Below are 18,277 nucleotides of genomic sequence, written 5' to 3'. Positions count from 1 at the left end.
AAAAAGACTTAAAACTAAAGGGCTGTTGTATCCTTGTCTGATTTATTAAACTTTTGAACCAAAATTGTAGTGGTATCTGTAAGTATATATTTTTCAGCAATTCTAGAAACTAGATCAAGCATCAGGTTGTTTTTTTTTCGATGGGAAATTGTGTTGCTATTAATCTTTGCTAACCCTCAAATGAAGGGATAAAACGTTTTGCAAAAGAGTTTACCAAAGAGTTGCTTCATATTCCAATTCAATTACTCTTAATTTGAAAAGAATGATGTACTCTTATAACGGCATTAAAAAGCATTTAATTAGATATGCTGTTATCTGAAAGAACTCAGTTTTCACGTTTTGATATCCCAAAACAAAATCTGAATCTCTTTTCATTGAAGCTGATTGAATAAATTTGCTTTTGAATTTTGAGAACCACTGCACTAAACCACTGTAAAACTTTGTCAGGCTTTCAATTAGCTGGAAGCTATTGCTTCCAGGCCGTTTATATTATTACAATTAATAACAAATAGGTCACCTGAAGGTAAACCCACCTAAGCATGCGTTAAACTGAAGGATGCAAACACCATATACAATGCCAATAGCCAATTCGACGTCAGAACCTGTGAACGTTTCTACAGACGTGGTTAAAACAAGTACTGTGTTGCCCTTAAACGAACCTGCTTCTTAAAATTAAATATTAAAAGTATGCAAGTGGTTGCAATTACGCTGTAATGAAATCCATCCAGTAGGGGGATTATAAAGTATTCATTTCAACTAGAAAGCGATTTTATGACAAGACAAGTTAAAGGGGTGCGGTCTGGCAAGGGGTAGTGAATCTGGTGATGCTTGGTGCCGGCGCCGATCCTCCACGGACCGCTACGCCCTTGCGGGAGTCACGTGACATAGGGGAGAGCAGTACCGACCACGTGATCGAACCCTCCTTCCCCCCTCCTATCCAAGCAACCTCTTTCGGTCGTAGCTGTCCGCGGAGTCTCGACGCTCGCGAGAGGAACGGGAGGCTCTTCGCGTCCGGAGCCACTCCGACACTGACTGGAACGACCGAGATGGACGCCTTCTCACTTGACGTGAGTTCTCAATTCCATCGCCTTAATGATACGTTATTTGCATCAAGTGTATTTGAAATATCAGTATGATCTGCCGTTTGAATCGTCCCACTCTCACGTCTCGCAGCTTCAGCTTTAAAACGATGGCTTGACACCTTACGGTCATAATGTAAATATACATTTTTTTTTGAGAGTACAATGGAATACAGAGGAATTCGTGCTCAGATACAAGCGGATTGGCCTTCATTTTAGGGCGATGCGGATGTTACCCCACCTCCCTCCATCTCTCCCTCCTCCCTCTTCTTCCTCCCAGTCTCCATCATGTCTATAAGATCAATAAATGCAGGCTCAATACTGTACACAGTCAGCAGAGTCAAATTACATGTCATTACGTCCTATTTTCCAAGGAGCTTGTTTTTTTTGGGGGGGGCGCCTTATCGACATGACAATCAAAAATGAGACGTGAGTGTGATTTATATTCCAGTGACGTGAAAGGGCACAGTGCAGCAATGAGCAATAGCCTTCCTCTCATGCAGCCTCACTGGTGCTGCCTGATTTTCATGCTCCACTTAAAGAAAGCAGCTCTCCATAGCTTTAAGGGATGCTGTGTTTTTCTTTTCTTCCTTTCAAAGAAAAAAAAAAAACCTTATTCATATTCATTATGAGCTGGTGAGGGTGGATGCCCAGATGGAGACAGGCAGCAACAGCAGTGAGCAGGCTGAACAGATGATGACGATGATGAGTGGTATTTTATTAGTATTGTAATATGAAATGATTGTAATTCACAAGATATAACATTAAGTAACATTTACAACACCCTAAAAACCAAAATATGAGAAATTTCACTCAGTATATTGCAGTGCAATGTTGATGGAAGTGGAATCCATAATAGGAAACATATTTTTGAAGTGTCAACCAAAACGGAGTATTTTGAAGCCAGATTCTCGATTTGAATTCCATGAAAATTTGCTGGCTTGTACCATAACCTATACTGCTGTTTGAATATAGAAAAGGCAAACTATTTGAGACAGAAGAAAAACATTAAAAGAAAAAAAATCAAAAGACGCAAGAAAACATGTAATTAATTCATTCAATGCCAGGGACGTATTTTCACTTTTTTTTAAGAGTCCGGGCATTAAATCCCAGATAATGAAGTAGTAAATCAATACTTAAGTACGTTATGGACAATAATTTCCGATCATTAAGTATCGATTTAATACTTAAGTCTCTGGGATTGAATGTCTAGTCTAGACTCTGAAAAAAAACAAAAAACATAAAAATACATCCTTGTCATTGAATGAGTTAAAAGTCATTTGAATGCAGCTTTTGGTCCTTAACCACAATTCTGTTCTTCCTCATTTTAACATGATACGAGTGTTCCACACTTTGTGTAAGTTACTGAATCTGTATGAGTGGGTATGCTAAATTTTATCTTTCAAGTGCCAATTAATTTTAAAAATATATATGATCAAACAATTTCAATCCATTATACTGTAACGAGGACTTGTGAGTTAAAATTTTTCTTCATAAATGATATAAATTAAGTTTTGCCAATAAATTATATGGAATGGTGGGTGCATGAAATGCTCATGTATATGGTGGATAAGCAATACGTTACTTCCGGGTCTAGATGAATGCTTTAAAGGGACACTGTGTAAAAATTAGACCGCTTTTCATTGAAAAGGAATAAATTAAACGATTATAAATTTCAAAAACTTGCAAATAAATATGTTCTTAGTGACAAACAGTATGTTTTAAATATAATCGTAGGTGTAGTTATTATTAAATGATATTACATGGGGGGGGTGGCACTTCTCCGGAGGCTGCCATGTTTGTTATAGATACGGACAGTGGATAATGCAGCACCTCCTGCTGTCTGCAATGAAAAACTGTCAAACCTTTACACAGTGTCCCATTCACTTCAAACGAGCGATGTAAAAAAAAAAAATCATATATTGCACATCATCAAAATTCACCATGTTTCCTTTGATGTTTCAGGGCCTGGCAAGTCAATCCAACATGTGATTGTCACACCACATCATAGTTTGGCTTGGCCCCGCGTTCATTACAATAAAACCAAACAATCTCATCTCAAAAGGAAATCCAATTATCACAATGCAATCCTCCGGCTGCTCCGCTCAGCCCGGCAAGCCGCGGCGTTTCGACGTCAGCAGGCGAGCGGCAACCGTCGTCGGACCAAAGTCTCGTGGTGCTCAGAAGGAGGACAAAAATATGAACACCATCACCTCGTCCTCCCCCAGGCGGGTAACCAAAGCTCCAGTCGCTCCACCCAGAAGCAGGCCAACGGCGCAGCCTCGAGCGCCGCTTATCCAAAGCAGGTTTGGCTCACAGAAACAGAGCCCCGCCCCCATTAAATCAGCTAAGCCCAAACCCAGAACTGTTCGTACAGTGGCGGCGGCGACCAAAGCCTCACGTCTCCTTCCTCCGGCTCCTTCCGTTCTCCCTCTCGACCCCAACTGCAACGAGCCCAGCCTGCCGTGCTTGTGTTGTGATGGCCGCTCGCCGCAGGACAACAACAGCATGTTCAACCATAACCACAACAACAACAACACCGTTTCTCTCAGGCACCAACTGCAGCTCCCTCCTCCGCCCCCGGTCGTTGTGCCCCAGAGAAAAAACGGGACAGGGGCCAAGGAGCATCCTCGGTCCCCTTCTCAAGAAAAGCCGGAGCCTCCTCCTCAACCCGCCTCCAATCAAGACGTTGTAGAAAAAGCCGATGTGGATGACAAGAAAGATGTGAAATCTGAGGAAGAGGACGACGAAAGCAGCAGCGGGGACATCGATATTGATGATGAGGACGATGACGACGGCGACCGTGACGACGAGGACGATGATGACACCCTGGTGCCCTCGTGCTGCGACTGCCCTCCCTCCCTGCTGGAGTTCTCGCTCTCCTCCTCTACCTCCTCGTCCTCCACTTCCATTAGCTCCTGCTCCGATCTAGAATCTGACTGTGCGGATCAATACACTCCCCAACACCAAGATCCTTTATCCGTGTCAATCAAAGAGTCTTCTCCGCAATGTCAGCCACCTGCGCGTTCGCTCCCTTCCTTACCGATCAGTCGCGTTCCCTTCACTTTGACCTCGCGCACCCCCATTTCGTCCCCGGATGAAGGTTACCCCTCAGCCCTGGACACCCCTTCTCCCGACTACTTGGGGGTCAAAGATGATCCAGAAGTCACCAAGCTAGGTTTGCTCGACTTCCTGGAATCAGTCGGAGAGTTTGGAAAAATGGAACGTTTCAGTCAGGTGATCCAAGTGGCTCGCTGGGATTTGGAGGGTGAACAGAATTGGGATGTCTTGAGAGATCGCTTGGACCACTTGGATCGCTTGGAGAAAGTCAACCGGGAAATCAAACTGGCCTATGTCGCCAGACTCCATGAAAAGGGGTTTGATCTTAGTGATCTGGATGAGCAGGATCTTTCTGACATCATGGATGAAATGGGCAATGTCGACATGGGCTGGAAACTGTACAAAAGTGGTGAGGGATTCATGGGAGAATCTCAAGAGTTCTCTGACGCCGGCGTAGATCTGACTGCTCCGTCGGATTGCGACGATCCTGTCGCTCCGGACTCCCTCACCGCTTCCCCGGCAGAGCCTCCACCTCGTCCACCGAAACCTCCGGTCCGTCATGCCAGCGTCAACTCCGACCTCCACACCTACATCAACATCAGCCGGGAGACTACCTCCATGGCCGTGTCCACCTCGCCCACCTTGTCTACCTTCTCGCCCAACTCTTCCTCTCCTACATTCACCACCTTTCGCTGCGAGAAACCTTTGCTCCCATCTCCACCGTCAATCCCTCCGCTCCCCGCCTCCAAACCTGTCCAGTACCTAACCCTTTACACTGCCTCCTCTCCATCAATCCCCACGCCAACTCCTCCCATTCCTCCGCCTCGCAGGAGACACTTGGCCAGGAAGGAGGCCCAACGCCTCGCTGCTCTTCAAGCGGAGCGGGAAAAGACTCCCCTGTCCTTGCCGCCTCCTACCACACGCCCACCACCTTTGCCTCCTCCACCGGTTATATCCTCTTCCCTGCCCCCTGCAGGTCTAGCCCCACCATCGCCACCGGCACTGCCGCCTCCACCTTCCTTTCACGCTCTGGATATGGAGATTCGTAAGCTGCTGATGCTCGCAGGGTTGACCCAAGCTGAGCTGCTCAAATTGAGCCCAGAACTCGGTGACTGCGTGGGGGTGATAGAGGAGGAAAGTGGGGGTTTCAGGTTGCAGGAAGACTACAAGGAGTGTGATCCTAAAATAGAAGAAGAAGACAGATCTAGTCGCCGAGGCAAGTCACCTGCGGATGGAAGAGCAGACATTCCCAGGGAGGGGAAGACAGGAGATGGTAAAGAGGTCCAGAGAACCACTTCATTCTCAGAGATGGCTCGAAGGCGGAAAAAGAGCAGCAGTCTGGCATCGGACATTTACTACAGCACCACCTTAAGTAACACGCAAGACACCAAAGCCAAAAACTTAAGCTTTGAGTCCCGCAATTACCAAGGTGAGGCACTAGATTCCCCTCCTCCTCCTCCTCCACCACGACCTTTACCCCCAATCCCACCCAGCGTGCCACCGCTTAGAGTCAGCACCCTCCTTGCCAACTCCGCACGGCCGGAGCGCTTTGATTGGCTCATAGCATTCACACCCGAGGCCGACATCCCACCACAACCCACTCAATTAAGAAAATCTCATGTGGAAACGGCAAAGAAGAGCTCCCCGGTTCCAAAGGTCACCAGCTTCAAAGAGCTTCGTTACCGCAACAAAAGCAGTGCCCCTACTACAAAGGTAATCACAGACCCGGATCCCGACCCCTCAGTCATGACCCCAGATCCGGACATACTGTACAATCTGAAGTGGAGACGGGAGAAGGAGGGCAGTGGAGGCAGCCAGTGGGAGTACACATCTCAGGCCCAGGCGCTGTTCATGCAGCCGCCCCCAGCCTTAACCTCCATGGCGGCACTGAAGGAGATGCTGCAGAGGGCGGACGAGGAGAGCGGAAGAGGTGACAAGTTGGGCTGCTCGCTCAGCGACAGCAGCCTGTGGACGACTGGCAAGGACTGGGAGCGCGAAGATGTGATGAGGAAGGAGAACACGGAAAGGCGGGAAGAAGAGGAGGCGGAGGTGCGAGGACAAGCCGATGGAGGGAGGACACTTGAGGCAAGAACCAGTGGTGAGAAGTCTTTTTCATGATTCTGTACAAGCTTATACTTAAGGAGTATGAGTACACAATTGCGGTGAGAAAAAACTTTTAATCGTGATCACGAAATTGGCTGCCACGATTAATTAAACTCATCCTTGGCGACATTAACATTTAAAAAGTCAAGCACTTTTTTTTTCATTACAAGTCAAAACAAGCACGTTGTCATCCTACCACCAGGGGGCAATGTTTCTCACTAATATATACCGTGCTAGCTGTCAATTGAGACCCATTTTGAAAAATCCACAAAAAATTGGAATACATTTGGTTTAAAATTGGCCAAAAATTACGTTTTGACTGCTAATTGATTAAAATTAGCTTAAAAGCAAATTAAAATGTGCTTTTTTTCCATTGGTTTACATTCAGCAAGTAAGTAAGCTGTGTTACCCTGTGTCCCAAAATGTTGCCATGTCTTGGAAAGGTATCGAGTATCAAGTATCGAACCTTGAAGCCTTGATTATATACTGCTTGCTTAAAAAATATGGCAATAAATAGACATGTTTGACCAAACATGATGAATAATCGTGATTTCAATGTTGACCAAAATATTCGTGATTATTTTTTTGGCCATAATCATGCAGCCCTAACAGATACTATGACAATGCAGGGTTCTCTGTTTACCATTTTGATGGTATTACTGCCATGCAGCCGTGTAAGCATACATGGTGACATGCACAAAAAAACATGTTACCAATATCCTTACAGTTTTTTTTACTTGATTGCTATGTATTTATGACCTGAAAGGCTGCGTATTTGACAGAGCTACATCATAAATTGCCTTGCCTGTCTACATCACAGTTCTAAGGATATGAGTTCAAAACTCATCTTAGCGTTTTAAATTAACTCATTCAGTGCCTTTGATAGATGTAGATATGAAAAAAAGCCTTTTTATCCGGACTGACAGTGTGAATAAGCGAATAATTCACTGCCATTGACAGCTATACAGTATGTGTAATAGATCTATTGTAACCTGGATAGCAGGGAATGAGTTCATCCAGCATGTTGCAGAACATGCAAACTCCACACAGTCTAGTCCAGGACGTGATGAGATTTTTACCTGAAATCGCTGGTCTGCAAGGCAGAACTATTCACACAAAAAGTTAATTCACTGTATTTCACACGGTGCCAATTTACATTATAGTTCATTTCTTGACTCATCTTTATCCAGATCAGGTTATTTACTAACTTTGAAATGCACTGATAATAGAACAGTGTGACACAAATTAAAGTAACAGTTACGGACACAGTTATGAACGGTAGTGGCAAAATGGAGGACGAGCATGAGTCACAGAATAGCATGATGCACAATGCTTAAAGATAATGAGGGGACAAACTGTGAGGGATGACTGTGTGTGTGAAAGGGAGGCGCATACTGGAGGTAATATGAGCAGAAGGTTGGAAAGTCTCCAGCCAGTATTCCTGGTTATCAGAATATGATGTCACCACCGCCTCATTGAATTATTCATTGCCTCTCTTGGCCAAGCAAGGGAGAAGGTGGAAAGTTCTCGAATGAGCTCACCAGATATGGATTACCTGTCTTTAAAAAAAAAAAAAAAAAAAAAATTATGTTATCTGGTTATCTATCTGTTTTACATCCATCATTTTCTGGGAAATCACTTTCCTTGTATCCTCTCTCTTTCTCCCCATTGAGACAGATAGCTTGGGTCAGGTTACACATATCAGTGGTGCTGCAGCAGCTAGAAGCGAAATAGAAACTATAAAGCTTGTGGAGATAAAAGAAAGTTTATTTCAATTATTCTAACTAATGTTGTCCATAACAATTACTGAATCGTTTGAACGGTCAGCAATGAATGTAAGGCTAATTTGCAACATACTACCTCGAAATACGTTTACATTTTAATAAGGGTATACCTTTAAGATTTGTGAGAGGCGGGGCTTATAAGATAAACCAATTACTGACAACCTTATCCAAAAAACAGGAAGCATTACGTATTTACAAACGAGTCCAGATGACATTTTGTTGAACTTTATGTTACTTATATTCATACTGATTGTCAATGAGTAGAATTAAACTGTTCATTTTAGCGTCATTGACTAAAGCTTCTTCGGGACGTGTACTCGAGAGGTTTGCTATCTCACGGCTGACTCAGCGTGTGCGTGACATTGGCGTGGGCTGAGGAAATTTAAATGCAAGTACCTGTAGATGGAAAAAGAGCAGGTAACAAAATGATCAAATATATCTTCAACGATATATCAAATTTATCCTAAAAGTTACCAAGAAGATTCGCTTCGATTTTATTCCTGCAAAATACGAAAGTGAAACAGAAAGTTGTAGCTTCATTCTTAACACGTGGTCTCGTTCTGGTTTTATTTTTGCCATCATTTGTCTTTCCAACCAACCTAAATGCCAGTTTACTGTTTTTCGTGATCATTGTAACAGTTGAAAGGAAGTACTGTATTCCTTCATGTATGTCTTTCTGCTGATACGCTCATAAGTGTGCACTTTTCTCCCAACAGACACTAACATTCTATGCATCTCTCTCCTTCCCATTTCTTTACCACTTTTTTTCTTCTGACCTTTCCAATCCCATTGTGATGTTCCCATCGTTTGTCCACACTGCTCTGCCTATGCCTCCTGCACCTTTCCAATAAGCAGTTTCGTCTCCCCCACTGTCCCTCACCCAGCCTCCCCAGCCCTACTTCCTCCACACTGTCCCTTTTTCCTATCAACAGGACCACTTCAATATAAATTCTCGGTCGCGCGGCCAAGTTGTAAGAGAGTCCTCAGACATGCAGGGAGAACCGCGGTGGGCTCATGCTGACGCTGTGTTTAGCAGCCAGTCCAGGCCTGATTTGACTTCTCCCAACAATGGGGAGCAAATTTCAAGCTATAACAGAATAGACGCCACGTTGGACTCCCAGTGTAATTTGGACTCTCTCTACTGCAGTGACAAGCTGGGTTGTGCAGACAGCCTTGCTGCGGATGCTCCTAAATGCACCACCCCGTATAAAAACATAGATGTCATGATGATGCATCCGTGTGGTCAAATAAAACATACGCACCGTAACGCTAATGACACCAGGACGTCCAAAGAGCTTCCCCCTCTGCCTACCTATTACCTGCACCGCTCCAAGCATTGCCCACTGCACGGGGGATCCCCCCCTCGCCTTTCCCCCATCGGAGCTCTCTCGCCTCCCCGGCGCTCTGGGACGCTCCCTCCAGGCGCGGCGGGCTCCGGCCTCACCTCGCCCCTTTTTCCTCGCTCGCACACGCTCCCTGCCCTCACCGCTCCCCTCTGCTATCCTCACCTATATACCGCAATACCCCTCTGTGCTCCCCCTCTACCCCCAAAACTCTACCAGGCTTCTCGACAGCCGCGCGTGGCCAGTAAGATCTCTCTTTCTCTTCTTCTGCCTTTTATTTGTCTCTCTGTATGATCCATGATTGGAATCAATGTTAAACAATATCAGTGTGTCATCTCATGCTGCAGGTCCTTTTTAAAGATGAGGAAAAAGAGCTTTATCTTTATACCAGGGCTGTAGCGCTGCAACATTTTTTTTTTGACTTGACTTACACTCCTTGATTCTTTTAATAAGGGCTGCAGCTATCCAGTCTTTATTGCATTCGGGTATCCTCAGAAAATTTGAATTGCATATTGAGTATTTAAACCATAAACAACTTTTCCACATATTATGAATGACCAACTTGTATAAATGTTTCTTTTTTACTTAAATTTGACTCTGTGCTTAGTAGATGACTCTTCCTTTTTGAAACATTAGGTTTTAGACATTTACACAAAAATATAAATACAAAAAATCTGCAGAAAGGGCACGTTGGAGTCAGTATTAATTGTTAAGTAAGAAGTTAACAGGAACGGCAAATGTTTCAGGCGATCAGCATCAAAGTGTGCAGTCATTTATGTCTATCACGCCATACTATAAGCAGCACTACTAGAAACTTAATTTATGCTAGACGCAGCTATAACAGAGCCAGAGCTCCTGGTAAACACAGGTGCAGGTACTTAATGTAAGTGTAATTGCCCATAACCTAAAAAAAAAAAAAAAAAAACAGATGACCCATGATTTGTTGTTCCCTGATCCCCCAGCCAGAAGTCGAGCCATAAATAATAATTTGGCTATCAATTTTTTTTTTTTTTTTGTAACTTTGTGGTCCTGAAAATAGTATTTTGTGTTGTAAGGTTTCTTCATTTAAACTTGACTTTGACTCAATAATGGTTGACTTAACTGCAGCCCTGGTTTGAACAAATTCTCAAGTTATTTTCCTATGATCCTAGTTCTTGTGAAAACATTGTTTGAATCTAATGCATACATTTTATGCAGCAAAATAGAAGAACCGTATAATGGTCAACTCCCAGTCATATCCAACGCTATGACTCACTTCTTTTTCTAATCATCCGTAGTACCATCTGCTTATTTTCTGCCTTCTCCTCATCGCTGTTTGCACCTACTAACATTTTTAGTTAAGAAATTCCGCTTCACCATGGCTTCTTTTGCGCTCGTTAGTATCCGTTTTTATTCCTCTATGTCATCCCTCTTTTTGATTTTTTTTTTTTTTTTTTTTGTTACTGCTGCCACCGCCAGCTGTTCGCAGTGTGTCATTTGCCGGAGCTGTGCAGAGAGGTGACGCATCCTGGATGGGCGAAAATGTGGCGCATTCGATCAGAGGACACCGCCTTTCCTCTCTGCACCTGCTGGAAAAGAGAGGTATTAGTTTTGCATTTTTTTTGTGGTTGTCCTGCAAAGCAGTTTTAAGTCTTTTTGTTTTAATTGTGGACTGTTTTTCTTTATGCTCCAGCTCTTGTCAGTGCGGTCAGCGTGGCGGTGGAAGCTATCTTGGCCCAGTTCAGTTCTTCTCGGACGGTGGTTCAAAAGGTCAACTTCTAAATTTTTTTTCCCTCTATTTTCCACTTTTTAATTAGCAATTCTACAATGCATTTGAACATTCAAATACAGTCCATTGCCAATCGGAGTATGACACTTTTTCAAATATTGCCGCATATTATAAAACCAAACATCTAACGCCCGAAAATCCGGTTGTGCAAAAACAAATAAAAGGCCTACTAGAGAAAATCAAATCTAACTACATGCGATACAGTCCCCTCCTACAGTAGTGGAATGTTATGATAAATTTCTTTGTTTTTGTCGTACTGTGTATTGAAAGGATTTGGGTCAAAAAAAATTCAGAATTCCAGATTTTATAGTATCTAAAGCGTCTTTCATTTCTTGGTCATTTCTGGGGATTTCTCCCTTCAGTTTCTTCTTCATGAGGTAAATTGCATTCTCTATTGCAGCGGTTCTTAAATGGGGGTATGAGACCCACTTAGGGGTGGGTGATGACACTTTTAGGTAGGTTTCTGCAAATGTCATCTTAATGGCTTTTAGTGCCATGACGGGAACAGTACATTTATCATTTCAAATTAAGAATAAATTAATTGGAACATGAATTAACTTATTTTTTAAGTGTGGTGTGTCTTTATTTTGTTAACTTTTATACAGATGCACATTGTCATTAGTAACACAATTTTCTTGCAGATGAACCAGAAATAAAAAAGATGATGCTACACAATATATCTTTTGGACCTAAACTAGAATAAAATATGCAGAAAGAAAGCACTACAAATATAGTTCTAATTGAATAAATCAGACATAGATTTGACAGGAGTTTAAGTAGGGCTTGACTAATACAGATTTTTTTTCAGGCTGATGCCGATTGAATCCCAATGAATTTCAATAGCTGTCATTTAGATGCGGATATTCACTCCTCATGGGCCGGCCTGAGACCTGAGACAGTCTAATATGTTCCACCACTCCTCATCTTGTTGCATGATGAAGCTTTTTCCAATTAGCTTGAATGCATGCATTTTTCTACAAATTGCCCTACGGTAATGCTTTTGTAGTCTTCAGAATCCATTCTGCCAAAAACTTGTGAAAGCACGCAATCCCTTTGCTGCATTCTTTGCAACAGTTAGTTGCGGTTATTTTGTGTGATTTATGTGTAAAAGTGGCTACTGACTGCAGTACAAAACGGTCATTAAAACAACAAAGCTTGAAAGCAAACGATGCATTGAATTTGCCGTATCTTGTGTGATTTTCTCCTTCCATGTACTAACGTATTGTCCTCATCTCCTCCCATCTCCAGGCCTTATCAGGAGACAGCACTGTAAATCCATCACTGGGCCGTCTGGTGCTGCAGTGCCTGTGCCCCGCCCTCCACAGCCTTCTGACGGACGGTCTCAAACCCCACCAGAGTGACCTGATTGCAGGCAGGAGGCCAAATTCAGCCTGGAGCTTGGTCTTGGCTTCAACTCGGCCAGGTGGGAGAATTTATTACTGAAATTGATCTATGGATTTGATGTAGAGTTCTCTAGTGTATTCATGTAAGACGACTCCATGAAAAAATTAACAGATTTTCTCTGACTACAAAAAATAGTGGTTTTCATGTTTCCCTTCTTATATATTTTTTATTTTGTTTTTTATTTGCTTGCTCCACTTCTTGCAATCATTCAGGTCCTAAAACACAAGGCGTGTTCAATTTACAAGTTCGAGTTGGCGAATTGCCACAGCTAAAACAGAGCAAGCACCGCTTCAATGCGTTTGTCCTCGGATTACTCAAGTAAGTGCTGCTTGTTCACGGATATGAATTGTTTCTTTATTTGGGGCTATAAATCCACCTCTCTTTTTTTATAGTTCAAAGCAGCTTGATTTCTGGGTGTCTCACCTTCACTCTAGCAGCGGTGAGTAGCCTCAGATTTTTGTTCATACAACCACTGTTTGTGGTTTTTAAGGTTTCATCTCAGACATCGTGGTACACATCCCAGGCTTTAGTTCTAAGGTACCAACAGCTGGAAAGGATACAAAATTGCTGGAAAGTAAATCATTAAAAAATAGTGAGTGGAAAAAAGAAAAGAAAACTGACCATATATGCGAAGAAACAGTTGATGGTGCATTAAGGAATTTTAAATGCTTAAAAGCCAGAAGTGGGTCAGTTTTCAAACCTAAAGTTGTCCTGAGCCTTCTTCATTTTCAAACGCCTCTCCAATGTCTACTCTTGCTGCACGAGGAAGGTAGAAGTTGGAATTTTCCAGCCTCCGACTAGAAAAAGTGCACTCAAACATCCTAAGATTTGCAAAGTTGGAAAAAAAGGACCTCGTCTTCACAAAAAACTAGTTCTCAGTAAACGTTTGTTGTTTACGTTTGCCTCAATTGCTTTGAGGTCGCAACTGGGACAATTAGAACGGGATAAGTCTGAATTCCCACCTTCCTCAAATGCAGCATTTGAATCTGCCACCAGAGTTTGGACTAAATAGGCTTATTGCAGTTGTTGCTGTGACGTTGTCAGGGCTTTTGGTATAAATTAAGACATTGCTTAAGCACTACATTTAAAGCACAACATTTAAAATTCATTAACTTTAATTTTTTTTTGTTTCATTTTATTGACGAGGCTGTGAAATGTATTATGTTGTTGCTGTCCAACAAGTCCCTTTTTTTTTTTTTTTTTTTACAGTGTGATTCACAAACTTAATGAGTTTTGTGCACTACTGTGTTTTTAAGTATACAATAATCATCTGTTCTGTTGCTTCACAGATGTGTTGGATGCGTACTACCGTCCATCCTCCTTCATGCGTTTGTCTCTGAGCGTCTGCCAGCCGCTGTTTGACGAATTGCTTCTCGTGCTGCAGCCTCTCAGCCTGCTCACGTTTAACCTCGACCTGCTCTTCCAGCACCACCACTTGGAACCCCAGAGCCCCGCGCCACAAATTTGCAGCCCCCCCAGTCAGGATACGGGACAGTCGACAAAGACGACCCGGTCGGAAATTAGAGGCGGAAGATACATGGAAAGCCTCTCTGAGGTGGATTTTACAGGTTCGGGGCAACAGGCGGCTGATGAGGGTAAAACGTCTCCCAATTACGCGGGGTGGTCACTGACTGTGGTGGACCAAACAAGTCCACAGCTGCGGTGGATCCAGGACAAGAGGATTGGGGAACTACCTCCTCCAAACACGGGAGAGGAAAGCCTCGCTCAGCAGGCCGGACAGGTGCTCTCTTCTTTTTGAAATTCGAGTCTTGCCATAGCTTTTCGGATCTTAAAATGTGTCTTCCAAATCACAGGCGATCCAGCAAGGTTGGGGGGCTGTGATTCGGTGGGGAGGCAGACTGAGCCAGAACCTGGCCGAACTTAACCTGGCTACAGGGAAGACGGACGAGGGGAGGCCCAGTCTGCCAGATGAGCAGGTTGAGACGGAAAGCGACTTCGCCCCGGTTAGCGCTCTTGCGCAGGCGCCCTGGAGTTTGGGCCGCCTGTTTGGCTCTACCTCCTCCAAAAGCGCCAATAATCTCGAGGGTCAGGCACCACCGAGCAGGTGAGTCCATGTAAATAAATGTTTGGGCTTTTGCTTCCAACGAGGAGTAACATCTCTGTTTATGCGTGCAACAATCCAGGCGTCCCTCGCAGTGGTTGGCCCCTGGTGTCACGGCGCTGACCCGGTTGGTGAGCAGCACTTCTGCTCCAATTTTAAGGAAGACCCCAGAACCAATAGAAGAAAGGCCCACAGTGTCAGAACAAGGGTCTGACACTGCAGAGACAACGGACAAACCTCACAGGTATATTTTGGTCGCCAGTGGTTACCAACCAACCAAAATACAGTCATATTCAGTTTTTTTTTTAATGGCAAATCAATTTTAATAAGTTTAAACAAAAAACATTGTCAGCCACAGCATAATTGCGGAAGTCATATTTCAATGTTTTGGGGGAAAACAAGATTGTTTATGACAATTTAAATAATAATTATTAGATCTTTTTATTTTGCTGATCCTTCACACATCTGTTTTGTTACAATATAAAAAAAATAACAATGAGTGTTCTAAAATACCTTTTTTTTTCTTGTTTTCGAAAATATTAAAATCTGACTGCGGCTAGTAGTTCTCAAATGTGAAAGCACTTCAGGGGATGCGTGAGGTTTTCACAGGGTTTCTGCCGGTAACAACACATCTAATTTAATGCCTTTTTAATGCAGTGACAACAACTGTTTAAACTTTTTAAATTAAGAGCAAATTAACTGGAACATAACAGTAATTGTTGAATGTTTGTCATTTTACTAATGTCATGATATATATTTAAGGATACAAGATTATGGTTTAGATTTATGTATTGTAAATAATGACACCAGTGTCACTAGTATATACAGTAAAAGCTGTAAATGGTTAGCGTACATGTAAATCATAATAATCAGCAAATATTTGTTGTTTGGATGACTTTGACCGATTAATCGCTTGCGTCTTAGTAAAATTAATATGGCATAATATCATCCACCACTGTTTTATGCACAGTATCAAATTCTACTGTATATTTGTTTACATAAAGCAGTGACCCAACAAGCGCTTTGTAAACTTTGTAAAATTTTGCAATGTTTTTAATTGACTCCACAAACTAAAAGCTTGCCTCCCGCAGCTTAATGTTTTATCATTAATTTTTATAGCCTCCTATGAAATTCAAGTGGCACTTATTGGAATGATGTCATTGGCCGTGGTCGTTTGCCTTACGCTGCTCGCCTTCCATCTTGGCGCGGGCCGCTCCACAGGTCCGTGCGTACGCTGTGCGACCACGCCGGAGCGGGCTCCGAGCTTAGCTTCCGCAAGGGGGAGGAGCTCATACTCCTGGGGGGCGTCGACCAAGACTGGATCCGCTGTCGTCAGGGAGACAGAGAGGGCCTGGTCCCGATTGGCTACGCCTCGCTTATCATGTGACGCTGCCGCAGCTGGACTCTATGAATTAATGATGGCAAAACAAAACATCATATATATGTATATATATATATATATATATATATATATATATATATATATATATGCGTGTGCGTGTGTGTGTGTGTGTGTGTGTATTCCCCCCCCCCCCCCCCCCCCCCCCCTTGGGCACGCAGCGAGTGGTTCCCGCAAGGTTCCAGTACTCTTAAAGGGATATTTCACTATAAAGGGAGAGTTCATTGAAATCCATCTTTTATGATGGGCAAAATGGCATCAGTTCATGATCTTTATTTGAAATATCTCGTTAAACGCCCTCCCTGGGAAATCCGCTATTCCGGGCAGCCGCTGATCTACGGGCACTTAATCACCGGCAGGTCTGTCGCCTCGGCGGCCCCCACCTGGTCGCCACGTGGCAGTGGCCCAGGTGGGATTACTTTCCCAGGCCTGCTTGTTGCATACGTGATCATAGTGAACTGTAGCTGTATGTACATGTGTGTTTTAATGCCCTTTTACCCCTCTTACTCACCTTTGACCCTCCGCGGGTTCATATGTGTTTGACATTTTACTGCTGTATAAATATACATAAATATATATAAAACATATAAATATATAGGTCTATATATAAATATATATATAAATAGAGAGAGAGACTGATGCATTAAACACAAAAGAGTGACGACGCAGGTCGAGTGGTCGTTACATGCGCAAACAACAGTGTATGTGTTTGAAATCCAATATCTTCCTTCCTGTGCGCTTCATGTATTGTCTTGATATTACATTGCAACGCATTTGCCGCATTTTCTCAAATAGTGGCCTCCGCTGGAACTAATTTATTCACTGCCAACCCAGTAAAAATTGATCTTTGACATCTATAGCCATCAATGGGAGCAAATAGGTTAATGATCATACATTTATTGTTATTGTTTTATTTGGTTAATGTGAGCATTTCCCTGCCGACTTTGGGCAAAAGGCTGGGTACACACTGGAGTGATTGCCAGTCACAAAAAATGAATATCTCCTTTATTTCAGGTGGTGCAGTAAATGAACTGCAAAATGAAATATAACTCGGAGCTAAAAATTCTATTTTAGCAAACAGTCCTCAAATTAAACTCTGTCAAATAAACACTCAATCCACTCTGCTATTCAGCTTGTGGTTGCTATTTGAGAAAATACGATAGCATTCTGTGATTATCACCCAGTTATTAAGGCTAACTCATTTCCTCCTGGTTCAACCCGGCATGGGCTCATTAATCTCTCCTCACTTTTGAACACTTACTGAATGCAGCAAGCAAATCTCATGTTTGTGGTGATGATGATAATAAGAATAATAATAATAATGTCTGCTGGTTTGTTGGCTTTAGCATTCACCCTGAACCCGTGAACCTACCATGTTTAAGCTTCTCCCATCATCGATATTAGCGGCAGTGGTAGTGGAAAGTGATCATGTTGTGGCAGTGATGTTTATACAAAGTATTTTGCTTTGTTATCATCTATTTTAGTGATTATTGTTTGGAATTGATTAGGCATTGCACATGGGTTAATGTACAACACACAGTAGAGTTTTTTCATTGGCTAGAATGTCATCCAGCCATTTGTTTGTTTGTGCCGTCTATTCTGAGAAAGAGTCATTGTTTTATTTGATGCTTAAAAAAATATGGAGGCGAAGATGGAATGTTTACCAATGGGGTAATGTTTTACTTTATTTTTTTTATTTCTCACTGATCAAATCAGCTATCAGGGAACACTTGTTATCGCGTCTGTGGCCATGTAGCATTACTGTCACCATGGCAACAGTAGCATTAGGTTTAAGCTGGTGCTCATAACTCAAGTTGCTGCCGTCGAATGGACGAGTTAACAAGAATCTGTCCGTTTTGCTAGAACACCACTTGACACGTTTTTTTTTTCCGCCTTACTCCATTGTGAGGTAATGATTGCCATGCGTTTATTTGCACGCTTTTATTTATTGGATGTACTATTTATTGCTCTTTTTTGAGTCAGATCGCTGGATTCTGAAATGCGTGAGAGTACATATTCATGTCAGGGAAAGCACATGCTAGACTTGTGTGTAAGTATGTGTGAAGTGGGAGTGTAACAATGGGTAGTAGTCGGTAGCTTCCTTCTCCTCTCCTTTCCTCTCTGGTGTCATGTAGCCCGTAGACATGCCCTGTGCCCTAATATTAACTACGGCATAATTGTGTCCCTATCACTGTCCACTACCTGCATGTGATTGTTTGTAAATACACCAAATAAAACCTATCAGTATGAACCAAACCTGTTATTCTGCAATTTT

The 18,277-nt window shown here is 42.9% G+C and overlaps 1 protein-coding gene across 2 annotated transcripts; it reads left to right on the top strand.

The window, feature by feature from the left end:
• Window positions 1-949: 949 nt before the first annotated feature.
• Window positions 950-16,125, top strand: LOC148426468 (uncharacterized). Of its 2 annotated transcripts, XM_088411225.1 has the most exons (12): window positions 950-1,067; window positions 3,045-6,237; window positions 8,882-9,613; window positions 10,828-10,950; window positions 11,042-11,118; window positions 12,386-12,560; window positions 12,754-12,859; window positions 12,934-12,980; window positions 13,831-14,282; window positions 14,356-14,606; window positions 14,686-14,847; window positions 15,825-16,125. In XM_088411225.1, exons 2-12 carry the CDS (start codon window positions 3,162-3,164, stop codon window positions 15,988-15,990), a joined length of 5,367 nt encoding a protein of 1,788 aa, XP_088267351.1. In that variant the 5' UTR covers window positions 950-1,067; window positions 3,045-3,161; the 3' UTR covers window positions 15,991-16,125. The 2 variants fall into 2 exon arrangements, with proteins under 2 accessions (XP_088267351.1, XP_088267352.1); XM_088411226.1 differs by lacking the exon at window positions 8,882-9,613.
• Window positions 16,126-18,277: the final 2,152 nt, after the last annotated feature.

This window comes from Hippichthys cyanospilos, chromosome 3, assembly GCF_059441005.1.
Source record: "Hippichthys cyanospilos isolate Australia breed blue-spotted pipefish chromosome 3, RoL_Hcya_1.0, whole genome shotgun sequence".
NCBI lineage: Eukaryota > Metazoa > Chordata > Actinopteri > Syngnathiformes > Syngnathidae > Hippichthys > Hippichthys cyanospilos.
The sequence above is the reverse complement of the archived record's forward strand: the minus strand, read 5'-3'. Positions and strand labels throughout refer to the sequence as shown.